This window comes from Octopus bimaculoides, chromosome 24 (assembly GCF_046866305.1).
Source record: "Octopus bimaculoides isolate indiv1 chromosome 24, ASM4686630v1, whole genome shotgun sequence".
Classification (NCBI taxonomy): Eukaryota; Metazoa; Mollusca; class Cephalopoda; order Octopoda; family Octopodidae; genus Octopus; species Octopus bimaculoides.
This window is the reverse complement of record NC_142951.1, coordinates 35,982,807-35,999,065: the sequence shown is the minus strand read 5'-3', so window position 1 is coordinate 35,999,065 and position 16,259 is coordinate 35,982,807. Positions and strand designations below refer to the sequence as shown.

At 39.9% G+C, this 16,259-nt stretch overlaps 1 protein-coding gene across 22 annotated transcripts in view; it reads right to left on the bottom strand.

Annotated features, from left to right (window-relative positions):
* Positions 1 to 16,259, bottom strand: part of LOC106869067 (ATP-binding cassette sub-family C member 9) — a 37,816-nt gene that overhangs the window by 19,466 nt on the left and 2,091 nt on the right. For 13 of the 22 annotated variants that reach the window (XM_014914586.3, XM_089341125.1, XM_014914582.3 and 10 more), the window contains exons 2-18: positions 13,582 to 13,761; positions 11,407 to 11,463; positions 10,933 to 11,295; positions 10,192 to 10,344; positions 9,607 to 9,762; positions 8,425 to 8,559; positions 7,645 to 7,807; positions 7,191 to 7,231; positions 6,384 to 6,632; positions 6,058 to 6,132; positions 4,008 to 4,443; positions 3,250 to 3,355; positions 2,974 to 3,069; positions 2,546 to 2,630; positions 2,120 to 2,200; positions 1,560 to 1,697; positions 1,117 to 1,226 (exon numbers count right to left, since the gene is read on the bottom strand). In XM_014914586.3, the coding sequence (XP_014770072.1) occupies positions 1,117 to 1,226; positions 1,560 to 1,697; positions 2,120 to 2,200; positions 2,546 to 2,630; positions 2,974 to 3,069; positions 3,250 to 3,355; positions 4,008 to 4,443; positions 6,058 to 6,132; positions 6,384 to 6,632; positions 7,191 to 7,231; positions 7,645 to 7,807; positions 8,425 to 8,559; positions 9,607 to 9,762; positions 10,192 to 10,344; positions 10,933 to 11,295; positions 11,407 to 11,463; positions 13,582 to 13,761 (2,624 nt within the window). The remainder of the gene's footprint in view (positions 1 to 1,116; positions 1,227 to 1,559; positions 1,698 to 2,119; positions 2,201 to 2,545; positions 2,631 to 2,973; positions 3,070 to 3,249; positions 3,356 to 4,007; positions 4,444 to 6,057; positions 6,133 to 6,383; positions 6,633 to 7,190; positions 7,232 to 7,644; positions 7,808 to 8,424; positions 8,560 to 9,606; positions 9,763 to 10,191; positions 10,345 to 10,932; positions 11,296 to 11,406; positions 11,464 to 13,581; positions 13,762 to 16,259) is intronic. The other 9 variants (XM_089341133.1, XM_089341123.1, XM_089341127.1 and 6 more) reach the window with 1 other exon arrangement.

The window sequence follows — 16,259 nt, the reverse complement described above, 5'->3', positions numbered from 1 at the left end:
GGCACAAGGTGTAACTGGTACTTATTTCATCGACCCCCAAAAGGATAAAAAGCAAAGTCAACCTCAGTGGAATCTGAACTCAGAACATAAAGATGGACTAACCACATGGTTCCGGCATGGTACCTAGGCCAAGTGTCTTCTACTATAGTCTTGGGCTGACCAAAACCATATGAGTGGATTTGATAGACAGAAACTGAAAGAAGCCCATTTATATATATATATATGTATGTATGTATTTGTGTATCTGTGCTTGTTCTCCCACCATTGCTTGACAGCCAATGTGTTACATTCCCGTAACTTAGCGGTTCAGCAAAATAAACCGATAGAATAAATACTAGGCTTACAAAGAATAAGTCCTGGGGTTGATTTGTTCGACTAGAGGCGGTGCTCCAGCATGGCCGCAGTCAAATGACTGAAACAAGTAAAAGAATATATACATTATTCAGACAACATAAATACCAGAAAATATTTGACTCCAATACAGATTTCTGGCAGCCATCTCGACGAGTTCAAATATAGACAGAAGGCCATGAAGTTGGGGAGAGGGCTAGCATTTACTTTATATACCCTGAACAAATATTAAAGATGTGCATCGCATAATTAATATAATGGCTGTAAATGGGATTAGTGAATGTCAAAGTAGAAGACACACCAAACAGAGTAAGGGAGACTACTCGATATTGATGAAGGGAGGTAACTTGGTCTAAACAGACGTAAGTGGTCTATGTGTGACAGGGGCGGCTAATGTTGGCTAACTATACGGGGAACGAAGGAGGGTTAACACTATGTGAGGCTTCTCGGGAGACTTGTAATAATATGTGGGAGAGGGATAACATATTGTGGGTTAACACTTCATTCAAACATTATATGGTTTGACCAACTCCTCCATTTATGTGAAGTTAATAAAACACTTAATGATTTCATGGGTTAACCCCACATCAATTATCTGGGTTAACATGACATTCAATTATTTTAGCTTCTACAACAATAAAATAGGTTAATATCAAACACGTAATGGTTGTTACAATACAAAAAAATCAAGTGGGATAACATAAAATGTAGGCATGACGAGAATAATCTAACCCAGATGTGGAGTGTAAAGGGGCTAACACTTACTTGTTATCCTTCAGTACCCTTCTCCAGCTTTCATAGAGATCAGGGTCAGCACGCTTTATGTCCTTCAATCTTCCCTGACATTTGATTTGGTGACGATTCACAACAATTATCTGCAGAGAAACAAAACATGTATTACTATTGTGTGGGGGGAGGGGGGTTTAGAAATTACTATCGTGTGTAAATATATGTATATATATATATATAGAGAGAGAGAGAGAGAGAGAGGACACAAATTACAGAAATATTTAGATGACATTATATATTAAAGAAAATTCTAATTTCACGACAAATTGTTTCGTAACTTAAAAACATGTAAATAATTTATATCATATTTAATATTTAATAATAAATAAGTTACACCCAAACAAATACCCACACACATTTATACAACATGGTAACATCAACAAAAATAATGTAAAACAATGTCTGTGAAAGGAACTGACCTGATAAGCATTGTAGATGTGAGGAATTTGTGGAGAGACAAGGATAACTGTACGTTTTCTTCTGATCATGCTGCGTACCACTGCCTCCTCAAAAACATTGCGTCCAAGGTGAGGCTCTATCTTGGAGAATGGATCATCCTGGGAACAAAACATGTTTAAAGTTCAAATCTTGTTTGAAACAACTTTTCTTTATTTCCACCCTTGGGAAAATGAAACTGACTTAGGCCTACAATGTGTTTTTTTTTTTAATATTTAAGTTAAAGGAGGGGATAGGCAGTATCCATGACCCTTTTTAGAGCTTTCATGACCAGTTGGATGGGGGAGAGGGCTTAACCTTCAGACCAGACATTTTGTTAGAATGCTTACAACAAAGATGACACCTGTAAAGAACAGCCAAGGACCAGGTGCTGGGGTTAAACTTGCAGATGGATTGATGATGATGATGATGTGAGTTGTTAAGTTCAACTCAATCTTTAACCCCCTAAACTAGAAATGGTAGCAGCCAGTAAATGGAATAACTGGAAGAGTCCATGTAAAGAAGGTGGGTAGATTATGCTTACCATAATAATTGTGTTTGCTGAGGAATAGAGGGCTCTCGCAAGAGAGATACGCTGTTTCTGACCCTCTGTCAGTAAGATACCCTGAAAATAGAGACAAAGTCAAAAGTAGTAATTAGAATGGTGATGCTGTTGTTGTTTGGTTGGTTGAGCCAGTTCATACTTCTCACTTGCATCATCTTTATCTTCTGATAATATCTTTTGTGCCGTAAACCATTTACTATCAAAGGAAGGAAGGGTACCCCCTTCTTTCCCTTAATGTCCTAAACACGTGCTTATTTTGCTTAATGGATAATCTAGCGCTGGTGGAGACCCATTTTCTACTCTCGACAGACCAAATTATTCTATGGTAGCATCTCTTCATTGGCTGAACACTCAAAGTACAGCTCTAAATATAACGATAATGAGAGGATTGACTCGTTAACCTACCTGTTCACCAACTTCTGTCCGATCTTTGGCCGGCCACAAAGTCAGGTCCGTGTTCAGAGAAACAGCATGGAGTACTTTTTTATATCTGTAATAAGTAACAAATACTTTATAGAGACACACACACAGATACCACCCAATACATTATGTACACACACCACCACTGCCACTGCCACCCAATTCGGTCCTCAATTCCTTATGGTTATCCATAGTACTTAATAATGAAGGTCTTCTCCATCATTTACGGTTTCTTTGATGAACATACATCCCAAACTGTTGTTTAATTTCATATTCTCCAAAGTTGATGTACCAATCTTGTCTCTTTCAGCAGCAGGAAAACACAAATGCCAATCACAGCAAGGAAACAGCACTGCAGCACACACACACACACACACACAGAGTTTCATAAAACATATTCAAGAAACACTTACTTTCTATAATTGTATGGTTGACCAAAAAGTATGTTTTCTTGGACTGTGGCATTCATGAGCCAAGGTGGTTGCGAACAATATGCCAATGTACAGGCTCTGTAAGGAAACAGATTAATCGATCAGTTATAATAACAACTAAGAATGATATTAGTGAAAGAGGTTGTTGTGTTAACTTTACTGTTAGTGACTACGAATGGATAGCAAATTGTTGCAATAAAACTGTAAGATGAAGATGATGATGAAAACATATATACACACAGAGACAGAGAAACATACCTGTTCCACTCCATGACTCCAGAATCCAAGACCATTTCCCCCAACATGGCTGATAACAATGTTGATTTGCCTGACCCAGAGGGACCAGTTATTATTGTCATCTTACCTACAGAATAGAACAACAACAGTAGTAGTAGTAGCAGCAGCAGCATGTGGTGGTGCCTACAGTAGTGATGGCACCAGAGACTACCAAATATCTCCAACATCACCATCTGTGTCCAAGTGAAGCAATATCATTCACATCCTTCACCACCCGTCCCCCATGCAAACCCTCAAATATTCTTAAAAGGTTAACCTTTCACATCACTAACCCATGCATTCTCCTCTCCAAATTAGAGAGAGAAAGAGAAAGATAAAAGGCAGAAATACTAGGAGTTATATACATAACTTTCAAAGGCGTGGCTGTATGGTAAGTAGTTTGCTTCCCAACCACATGGTTCCAGGTTCAATCCCACTGCGTGACACCTTGTCATGCATATCTACGTGTGTATACCTTTGTGTCTGTGTTTGTGGGCCCCCACAGAAACATAGCATAACTGAGATGAAGGCCCTGTTGGTCATTTGGCCTGAATGCTATGCGACGACTGCCCAAACCGAGCTAACCTGGACCAACACAACCACCACCATTACTACACTTTGCTGCCAAAAGTGATGACGAAGAAGAAATTTTGCAATAATATAAAAAATATGAGGGACGAACTTCTAGAAACTAAGATGCAGTTAGAGGTGAGGAGAGTAGAGATGCTGAAAGAACTTACCCAGGGGGATTTTAATGTTGATATCTTTCAAACAGGAAGATTCATCGGAGAGGTCCGTAGAGAAAGAAGCCTCGGAGATGTCAAGGGCAAGCCGGTGTTCCACGGTCGGAGCGGCTTCTGCTGCTTCTCCCTCATCTTCCATGATAGAGACGTTGCCGTTGGTATTTCGTCGACGATAATGAAACCCTCGTCTTTCGGCGATGTAGGTGTCGTTTTCAGAAGTGATTGAGTGCTGTGAAAAGCTCGGCCGACGAAAGGCAGGGTCAAGGATGTCCAGCACAGATGCCCCGCTGTTCTGCCGGCTGTGGTTTGGAGTGTGACCCAGGGGGGGACTACTCTCCACTGATGAGATACTTCCACGCATCGCTCCATTGTGGAACGCCATGCTAAGCTGGTTGGTTTTTACATCATACTTCATCAGAGTGTCCAGCTTGTTCTAACAACAACAACAACATCAGTAAGAGTGACATCACAACACACACACACACACACACACACACCACAAAGAAGAAAGTGAAGGAGACGAAATAGGAGATCTCGAAACGTTTATAAAGAGTAGCAGCAAGAGGAAATGTAAAAGTTGAGGGTGTACAAAGAGTAGCAGTAAGAGGAGATATTATAATTGAAGGTGTACAGGAGGATTAGTTGAGGGTGTAAAAAGAGTAACAGTTGAGGGTGTAGAAAGAGTAGCAGTAAGAGGAAACATGACAACTGAAGGTGTACAGAAAGTAGAAATAACAGAATATGTAAGAGTTGAAGGTGTACAAAAAGTAGCAGTAAGAGGAGATGTAACAGTTAAAGGTGTAGAGAGAGTAGCAGTAAGAGGAGATGTAACAGCTGAAGGTGTACAAAAAGTAGCAGTAAGAGATATGTTATAATTGAAGGTGTAGAGAGAGCAGCAGTAAGAGATCTGTCTGGAAGAGTGGCAGTGATGTTTTTCCAAACTTACTAACATGGGTGGAATTGATTTTGAAAATTCAGACATTTCTGCATCACTGGATCTTGAGTCCATCACCAGCAGAGTAGGAGTGGAACCTGTTGTCAGCCATGTGGACTAATTTGGTTTACAGAGGAGAAAATATCTGTAGCCCCCCTACACTACCAACTCCTGCAGAATAATGTGCCGTGCAGCCCACCTACATTGTAGGACCATAGTGTACCATGTGGTCCACATACAATAGGACATAGTGTACCATATGGTCTACAAAGAGGTGCTAAAACGCTCCTGGCTTTAAGGGCATCGTGAAAGGCCTGGTTAAAAGCCCAATCTTCCGACTTCTTTTACAGGGCTTAGAAAGACTAAAGGACTGCTGTAATAAGTATGAGAATCTGAGAGGGGAATACGCTGAATAAAATTATAATTAACTGATCCTCCTGCATTTTCTTTTACCCAATAGGTACAGTAGGATGTACTGTATGACGTGGTTGAACTATCATAGAACAGACTGTACCATGTGGACCACCAGCACACCACAGTCCACCACGTGGTCCATTTTACTAGAGGACATTGGGTACAATATCCTCCTTATAAACAGAAGATTGAGTAAACAGAAAACTAAATATATTTCACAGCAGCAGTCAGGGAACCATGAGTGTGTAAAGCACAGGCAGCAGGATTATAATAGCATGAAACTATTGGTAGCTCTTTCGGTGGTGTATTTAAATTCATATTTATCTCTCACTGGAGGGAGTACTTTTTTTCTTGACCTTACCTCTATCGGATCTGTAAACTATGTATATATATATATATATATATATATATATATATATATATACACACACACACACACACACACATCACTGTAAGGAAAAGGTCATGTGTATGTGTATACACACACACGTCACAGTATTGAGAAGGTCATGTGTATAGAATGTGGGGTGTATATGCTGCAGGAGGGAAGGGACCACATGGCCAGATGAGACAGGGAACTTAATCCCATCTGATGATTCATTAATCCTATCTGCCATTGAAGTGTTAAGGCAATAAATCAGATGTGCAGAAACAAAGCAACAGAGTGCAGTGTATGGTGCATCATTGTGCACATCTCACCTTACAATCAATACAGGAGAACATGGACTTGGCTGACTGGACAACTGATCGCAATCGGGATATGGAGAAGGACGACTGAAAGACAAGTTGTTACAACAATGATGATGATGATGACTATAGTGATAGTGATGACAATATGGATGATGACGTTGATGGTGATGGTGTTACAGTAGTAAAGATGATTATAGTGATGGAGATGGTACTTTGTGGAACTGACACTGACAGTTTCAGTGGTATGTTTTAACATTGAAACAATGGTGACGGTGACGGTGTATTGTGTAATATGACTGGTGTTTCAAAAGACAAACGGTAAAACCCAAAATTACCTCTGCTTCTTTCTGTACGTTGCTTGTCTGGTGGCACTTGGTGAAGAAGGCACTGGGGTGTTGGCATATCTGGCTGGATTGTAAGAAGGAGGTCAACTCTCGGCTGCTGCTCTTCGCATTCAGCAAAGATATGTAAATAACACAGAGGAAATAAAAAGGGTAACACATAACCTGGAAGGTGGCAGCAACAGAGAATACTTGGCCGGGCGTCAGAACTGTTCCCTTTGAAATATGGTAGAAGAGAAAGCTCTACAAAGAAATAGAAGTGGAATATTAGAAGAGAATTCAAAGAGAATGAATTAGTCAGCATCATCATTAAACATCTATTTTCCATGCTGGCATGGTTTGGACAGCTTGACCAGTGTTGGCAAGCCAGGAGACAGTGCCAAGCTCTATTGCCTGTTTCAGCATGGTCTCTATGCCTGGTTGCCCTCCCTAATGCCAACCGCTTCACAGAGTGGACTGGGTGTTTTTTGTGTGGCACCAGCACTGATGGGGTTACCTAGTAACTTGCAAGATAAACATTCGTCAACTCAGGGACTTCCTGTAATGGGTCTTGTCAGATAAAAATCTCTTTCTATGGTTTCTGATACCAGAATGTGTATTCTGCTTAATGACAGCAGGGGTAGCTACAGGCCCCCCCTCCCAGGTCATATAAAGGGAGTTGGAGATGGTTCATATCCACAGGACCTGCCCCAATGGCTGACCACCACTAGACTGGACCAAGAATATGTAGAGTCAGTTGGAGTTGTTCTTTAGAGTGACACATTAAACAAAGATATGTAAGTTAAAATCACAGGAACTTACCGCAGCTGTTGACAATAACGGGGCTGATGTAACAAGGAACTCTGCAAGAGAAACAATCAAAAGTTAATTAAGAAATCAGTAATCAATGCACAAAAACAATAATTTGTTAGAGTCATTAGGTTATCCCATCAAAGACCTTGTGCTTTTGTGTGGCACTGGTACAAGTGCTTTTTTATGACACCAGCAGCCACAAGCCCACAAGCAAAATTCATCGGCACACTTCTACAGCATCCCAAAAAGTGATTTCCAAAAATGTTTCCAGCAGTGGCAGGAATGCTAACAAAAGTGTGGAGACACCCAAGATGAATACTTTGAAGGAGACTGAATCAAAATGTTGAGTTTTTTTAATTTTACTTGTTTTTTGGCCAAAGGCCAAATATATGTATATATATATATATATATATATACAAAAGAGAGAGAAAGTGTGTGTGAGTGTGAAAGCGTACAAACTGACCGATGATAGACTTGAGGTAGGCAATACGATACAACAATTTCATCTCTTTCTTTCGATCCTTACTGACCAAACGGCTGAAACATTTCTCCCAGGCATTCAACTTGATCTGCTTGATGCCTTTTATTAGTTGTTTTACTTTCTTCACCCTCCTTTCACTGAGATTCTGAAAAAGAGAAAGAATGAGGCAGTAAGAGAGAGAGAGAGAGAAGTGGGGTATAATGGGTATAACAGAGTAAAGTGGTTGGGTCAGACAGACAGTCTAATGAAGTGGTTCTCAACTGCTGTTCATATAAGATTTTTGGGGGTCCATGCAACAAAATCGTAAATTGGGGATCCACAATAGTATTTTAGGGGTCCCTGAAAATGTTTTGCTTTCGATGTGTCTCGTATTGGTCTGGATTGCAAGGAACAGCCAGGTTTCTTTCTCTGACATTTTCCATAATTCAACCTCCACAAGTTGATGTGTGGAAAACAAAATGGGAATTTTTGGAAGAAGTTTCTATAAAACTTGTTTTTAAACATGGAATGATTACGGGGGGTCCAGCAGAAAAGAATGGTGATCAAAGGGATCCACAGATAAGAAATAATTTGAGAACCCCTGCTCTATATAGGAGAGAAAAGCCGAGTTGAACAATGACATATAGATGAAAGTAGAGTAGTTTGGTGTGTGGGGGAAGGGTCGGTAGTTTGGTGTGACAATGGTATTTAGGGAGTAGAGGGATAAGTAACAAGTGGACAGTGCAGTTGAGCAATATTAACAACCACCCATATCTAACATACCATTATGCTGCCTTGGAGTCTAAACAGGTGCCGTGCAGTTGCAATGTGCATACATGTGTGCACACCAATGATGAAAAAGCCCATTACTGCACTGGAACCGAGTTTTAGGAAGACCACGATAAAACCAACAACAATCTGGAAAATAAATAAGAGAGAGAGAGAGCAACAGGTTGGATCATGGGGTAAGCATCTTGTACATGTAACTGTGGCAACAGAGTTTACTACAGGTCAGTAGTAAACTGGACATCAGCTAAAAGAGGGATAACAATAATAGAAAGGTCACTGAGTGTGGCCATGCTGGAGCACCGCCTTGAAGGGTTCTAGTCGAACAAATTGACCCCAGGACTTATTTTTTAAGCTTAGTACTTATTCTATTAGTCACTTTTGCAAGCACACCAACACTGGTTGTCAAACAGTGATGGGAGAACAAACACACGCACACATGCACAACAGGCTTCTTTCAGTTTCCATCTATCAAATCCACTCATAAGGCTTTGGTCAGCCTGACGCTATAGTAGAAGACATTTGCCCAAGGTGCCACACATTCGGACTGAACCCAGAGCCATGTGGTTGGGAGGCAAGCTTCTTATCACACAGCCACTCCTGCGACTATGATAATACTGATAACTGTGGAAATAGAATTGGTGAGGCAACCGGAATATGGAACAGAAACTGGAGAAGCTACAGAAGTTTTGAACTAAAATTGGTGAGGCAACCGGAATATGGAACAGAAACTGGAGAAGCTACAGAAGTTTTGAACTAAAATTGGTGAGGCAACCGGAATATGGAACAGAAACTGGAGAAGCTACAGAAGTTTTGAACTAAAATTGGTGAGGCTACAACATGTGACTTGTCTGTGGATATTTACAACAGGTGGTTGGTCTCCACAGCCTCACCTGTTGATTAGTGTCAGTCATAATTAAATTATTCCATTTATGACATTCAACAACTGGATCCAATGGGCAAAACTCATAGGTTCTGGTCTAAAGATGAAAACTGCCATTCTTTTAACTGGTACTTGTGATCAGTAAAACACATCTGTGGTGGCTCCACATTGGTTTGGTGTCTATGGAACGGTGAACTTAAAACCTTGCAGAATAAAAGGTTCTGTTGACAAAAACAATATTTTAATTGCAAACTCATGCCAGACAAATACTTTGGTTGAATGTCAGGATGACTTACCTGAAGAGGTATTGCCCAGAAATAGTGCAAAAAACTGTAAATGATCATAAGGTTGTTACATTCTATTGTCACATGATTCATTATTTCAGTTTCTGTAATTCTTCCATGGGACAAAGCTTGAGTTGATAACTGTTGCACCTTGCTGTATATCATCACCTGTAAAAGACGGGGTGTAAAGGTGAGAACAACCAATCAACTGATATTTTATTGATCACATGTTAGTGTGTGATATATACAGACTCAGTTGATTACTTAATCAATAATCAATGACAATTAAGGAAATAAGCAAGAATATTAGTGACATAAATATGTTGAAAATGGTTGCAAGTGGGAATTAAATTAATCCTAGACTTATCCTCTCTTCAGGAATTCCTCTCTATGTCAGTGTGTGTGTGTGAAAAATATTCAGACAGTGTATATTCAAAAGAAAACTAGGTTCGGTTTACCAGCTGATTGGAAATGAACAACTCTAAGAACAGGAAATGGGAGCCTTTCAGTTATAATGTGTGTGTGTGTGTGTGTGTGATATTACACACACACACAAGATGTAAGAGAAGATGGACGCAATAATAGGTGAGGACTTACCTGTATAGCAGCTTTCATCCTCATCCCTTCTCGGATGAGTATAAAAAAATGGTACTCCATGAGAGAGTACTGCAATAACATGAGTACAAACACTAAAGTGATGAGGATGTAGCCATTGGAGAAGAACTCAGTGACAGACACATTTAAGTTGTCCTGCAAAAGAGAGAGATAATGGTTATGGTGTACATGTTGTACTGGGGGGTAGGCATGGTGCACGTGGTACTGAGTAGGGGGAATGGGGGCACTATGGAAGAGGGGGCATGATATATGTTGTAATATGTAGTGGTGGCCATGGTACATGTGATTCTTTCAGCTTATCATACATGTAGTATTATGGAATTATGAGTGTGACATGTGATGTATATGTGGAGAGGAGGTAGAAGTGGGGGCTTTATGGGTGGAAGGCATGTGGTGGTGAAGGTTGTAGTTCTGTGAGAAAGACAGTGGATATGAAGGTGGTGGGGTTGCTGTTATGCAAACAATGTGGGGAGAAGACACACACACACACACACACACACATATACAAATGTTTATGTAGATTCATGAGCTCACACACAAAAAAAAACTTGTGAATATTCACACATACACGCACAAGCACAGATACGCATACACGTATACATTCACCAACACAGAAACACCCCACACACACACAAACTAGCATACACTCACCACAAATAGACAGACACACACCCACACACAAATCTGTACAGAGAGTATACAAACACACACACATATCCCTACCTTTTTATCCTGTAGAGACAAGAGTGCCGCCACAGTAGTCTTAATGGCGGTGGTGGCAGCAGTAGTGGTGGTGGTGGTAGCTGATCCATTGTAGATAGAATAAACAGCTCCGACCTCATCTTCCAGGGAACGTCGGGTGACAGACACCACACGTGATGTAGCATTGTGGAGTCTTCTAGCAGAACCAATTGGTTGACTAAATTCATTACAATAGTTGAGAATATCTTCTATCCACCATGGGCCAATGAATGCCAGTAAGTCAGCCGTTAGACGAAGACAACCACTCCAGATAATGGCCGGCCACGAAGCTTTAAACATGCTCACTAACAAAGATGGCTTCAGCCCCAACCGTAATTTTGATTGCTGAAAGGACAAGAGAATAATTGCAGAAATTTCAATTAGAGAATGGGGAATACTTCATATTTGTAACATTTAAATTAGTAAAACTGTTAATCTGTAAAAACAACAACAAACCTTGTTATTCTCAAATGAAATCCAAATCTTCTTGTAGTTGTATGTAGATTTCTCTGTCTGAAATAACAAAAGTGAAAACATTAGATAAACATTTGAAATATGAAGCAATTGGTTACAATGGTCTCTGTAAGCAACCAGGTAGTCACAAAGGCAGTTCAATAAGTTGTATTGTAATCTGTGATCAAGGAAGAAATCACAGAATTATGTTATCCTCATCATTTAACGTCTGTTTTCCATGCTAGCATGGGTTGGACAGTTTGACAGTTGCGTACTGGGGTCAATGTGATCTGCTAACTAAAATCAGCCACCAAATAACTCTTGAATCACATTCTACTTCCTTAAAATAAAAGGGGGCACAATAAATACTGCAGTCCTAGATACACTGTGAAAATAAATGTCGGGATGAACCTTTAACGATAGGGGCTGAGAGTAACAAGTACAACCAGAACATTTTTAATCATAAATCAGTTGGATCAGAGCTGAGCCAAGCGTTAAGCAGCAACCACCACCATTACCACCACCACCATCATCATCATCATCACCCAGTCACTCAATAGTTGTCAACTACAGAGAGATATGGGTAGATCTGGAGTGAATGATTGGTAGATTACAGTTGTTTGATGTTTAAATATCTTCCTGTCATCATCGATGGGATGGAGCATGGCTCACAACAACAGTTAGGTTAGTTTGGAGGTTGAGGTTGGTGGTGTGTGGTGGTGAGAATGCCATGCTGGTATTACATATATCAAGGTCAGTGACGTAGAGTTGTGAGTAGAAGTGAGAGGAAGTACAGAGTTGGGGGGAAAGAGCAACAGAGAGAGAGGGGAGATTAGGAGTTACAAGAGAGGAGAGAGAGAAGATAGCAATAGGGAAAGGGAGAGACAAAGTACAATAGAGAGAGTGGGGGGGAGTTGATAGAGAGATGGAACAAATAAGGGGAGGGGGTATTAATCCAAATCCAGTAAATATGACTGTTCTGGTTTTTAAGAGGATTAAAACAGTTTAGGTAGACAAAAATAATAATAATAAAAATGATAATAATACTGTCGTATTTCAGGATGGTCATTTTTTTTTTTTTTTGCCAAATAAATACACACACTAAATATTCGTTCAGCAACGAATGTCCATTGTCCGGAAATCTTTCGTCACACATCTGTGACCTCTTCAGCGACACTTTCCATCCTCATGTGTGCTCTTACTCCGCTTAGTCCATGATTGACACACAAGGTCGGAAAATGTCGTTGAAAAGGTCACAGATGTGTGACGAAAGATTTCTGGACAATGGACAGGAGTTAGAATAAGAACAGTAATAAATGAGTAAAGAACGAATCTATAGTGTATGTATTTATTTGGAAAAACAAAAAAAAAATGACCCTCCACCCCCTCCACCTTTCCAGCCCTTTCCTTTCCAAGTGGAACTTGAAAAAGTTGATGAGGGTTTGAATGAAGAGAAAAGTGTCGGCCTCATTCTTTCAGCCTTCTCCACCAAACAACCTGTGTCACCATAACCACTAGACAGGGGAACCCCCACCTGCCCCATCTGACAGCCAGGTTCATTCTACATGCAACAATAATGACTATGGTGGTGGTGGTGATGATGATAATGATGATGTCATAATTAGGTGAAATGGGACAGGGGACAGGGTAGTGTATTGAAACCCATTTCAGTATGTTCTATCACTGCCCATGGCATGTGTTTCTATAAGGATATCATATGTAGTAAACGTGGTGTAGTGGTGTTCATCACAGTTCAAATGATGTTAAGAAATATCCTCCACAGATGTGATGTAATGGAGTTCATTACAGTTCTTATGGTGTTAAAGAATGCACTGTGTAGTAGATGTAATGTAGTGGTGGTCATGATGGGAGAGGTTCTGGAAGTACAGACATACAACACATTATTTAGAGACAATGGACATACATATATATATGCAATCACACATTTAGGCACACACACACACACACACGTATTCTTTAAACACACATATTGTTTACACAAACACACACACACAGTTCTGACATCCAATGTGGGAATTTGGTGTAGTGAGTGGAGCCGTGTCATTTTAGGGTCCGATAGCCTAGAAACCATCAGCAGTGAAGTGAAGCCTTGACAAAAATGGCCACTGAGAGAGGAGTGAGGGAAGTGGAAGAGATGGAGTCAGATCCTTTACTTACCATAGGGAGTTTACCCAGGTTGTGTAACTCTATGACGTGTCGGAAACCTTTCCTTATCAAATCAGTAATCCACCAGAAGGTAATCTTTGATAAGAAGCTTACGTAGGGTTGGATGTATTTGAGATAAGCCAGTTCTTCAGGTGAGTGTACAGGGCATGGTTCTTGGAAAAAAGCATATTTCTGGAATGAAAAGAGAGAAGAACATTATCATGAGATCATTATGAATGACAAAGCCTTCTTGCATTAAATAACTCGATCCCTAAATACAAAAAAAAACTCTTTAAATAAAAAAAAAAGGCAATATTTACAGAAGAGCTTGATTCGCAAATGGTTGGGTAATTTAATTTGTTAATATTCAGGCTGACCTAAACAGAGCAGAATGGCAGAAATGGTATTTGGCTAAGTCTCTTTATATTCTGGAGTCCGTCTCCCAATGTTATCAACAACACCGTTTTTATGTATGTTTTGTTTCCCATTACTGGCTTGTGTTGGCCAAAGTCTTATCAAGGGACAACTCTATGACCAGAGACTCTTTCTGTTGTTGATAACCATTAACTGGCTTTCGTTCACTGAAAGTGTAGAGTTACACAATGTCATCATGGCTGCAAACACAATGTCACTGCTTTGTTCATACTGTGTCATGCAAACAGATATAGGAGGTAAATATTCACACAGACATACATATATATATATATATATATATATAAACAGGGTGCAGTGAATAAATTGTTATCTAAACTACGCAAAAATGAAAATAACATTGACATCTCATTTTAACAGGTATATTTGCCAAAATTACATAAAAATATCTTAAAATACTAAAGTCTAGAGTAAATATATTCAATAAAATTGCCACTGGCTTCAACCAAGGCTTCCAGACGACTTTGGAATCTCCTGCAACTCTTCTGGACGGTCTCCTTGTTTAAATTGATGAATGCTGCCATAATCCTTGCCTTCAGTTCATCTTTGGTGTTACAAGGAGTTTTGTTGGTCTCTCGCTCAACTGCGCCCCACACATAATAATCTAGGGAGTTGCAGCCTGGGGAGTTAAGTGGCCAGGTGTTAGGGGTGATGTAGTCACAGAAATTGTCTGACAGCCATGACTGGGTTCTCCAGCTTGTGTGGCATGGTGCAGAGTCCTGTTGCCAGACTTAGGGTCTTCCAGCAGCCATCCTCTTCACCCGGGGCAGCACTACCGCCTCCAGGCACCAATGTTATCCAAAGGAATGACAAAGGGGCCGATACAGCTTGGCACCAGTGACATCACAACTCATTTCTACAGCTGAGTGAACTGGAGCAACGTGAAATAAAGTGTCTTGCTCAAGAACACAACAAACAGCTCGGTCCAGGAATTGAACTCACTGCCTCATGATTGTGAGCCTGATGCTCTAACCACTGAGCCATGCACCTTCACAGTGCCTGTATCGGGGTACCTATTTACAGCTAAAAGACTGAGCCAGAAATAGTTAAGTGTCTCGTTTTATACAGTGGTGGTGGTGGTGGTTATCCATCCTTAACACCACCAGTCATTACATCAACTCCACCATTCACAATTACAATGACACACAAGAAACCTCTCTATGGGGTCACTCAAAATGCTAGAAATAGCTGCCAAATCTCATATCACAACTTAATATTTCAAAAATAAAAAAAACAAATTGAAGAATTTAAGGCAGGATGGTCATGGCTGAAATGCCTTTGAACATAGGTGTGTTGTGACTCAAGGCAGACCTAGGGCTAAAAATAACAACAACAAAACTAAAGAGAGAGAAGTGACCTGATCATTGTTGAGTATCTAACGAGTGTATATATGTGTGTATAAGCTTCATTAATCGAACACAATTAATCTTTATTGATGAAGTAATGAAGAGAAGAGATGGCGGGAGGATAATCATCCAATTTGGCAGTGAAAACAGATAATTAACAAACACTAACGAATAGAGAAAACATTAACCAACATTTGTTTTTAAATAAAATACAACAGAACAAGTAAATAAATAAATAAACAAAGGGTGTGTTGTGGTCCCTAATTGAAGGAGGAGGAGGAGAAGATAGGGCAATTGATTGAATTGCAGGTTGGTGTAAAAAATTAATTTCCTTGTAATTACACAGTGTTCAAGCTAACGAACTATGAAATCTAATTTCCAATGGTGGTGGTGGTGGTGGTGGTGGTGGTGGTGTAGTGACTGCTAACAGTAGGGATGGTGATGGTGGTGGTAACAGAGGGGTGGCTAATGACTGGTGATGGTAGTTGTGATCAAGACAATGCTAATTATTTAGTCGTGAGTTCACATTTCATTGCTCGTGGACATAAAGTACTAGTAATTTACTGGGGGATGATAATTGTCACCATGACAAACACACACGGAAACCAGCAACCACGAAATAACGCATTCAGAAGGAAAGTATGCATATATACAGATCTATTCCACAACAAAATGCATACAGCACTGCACGTGTGTGTGTGTGTGTATATATATATACATACACACACAATACAATATATGCAGTGTTCAACTTTGAACTGAATTTAATTATAAAATACATACACACATTGCAAAATATATACTGTATATATATATATATATATAGAGAGAGAGAGAGAGACGTTATGCAATACACACATTATTCAATACACACTATTTATTATACATATTGCACTCACTCACATATATATG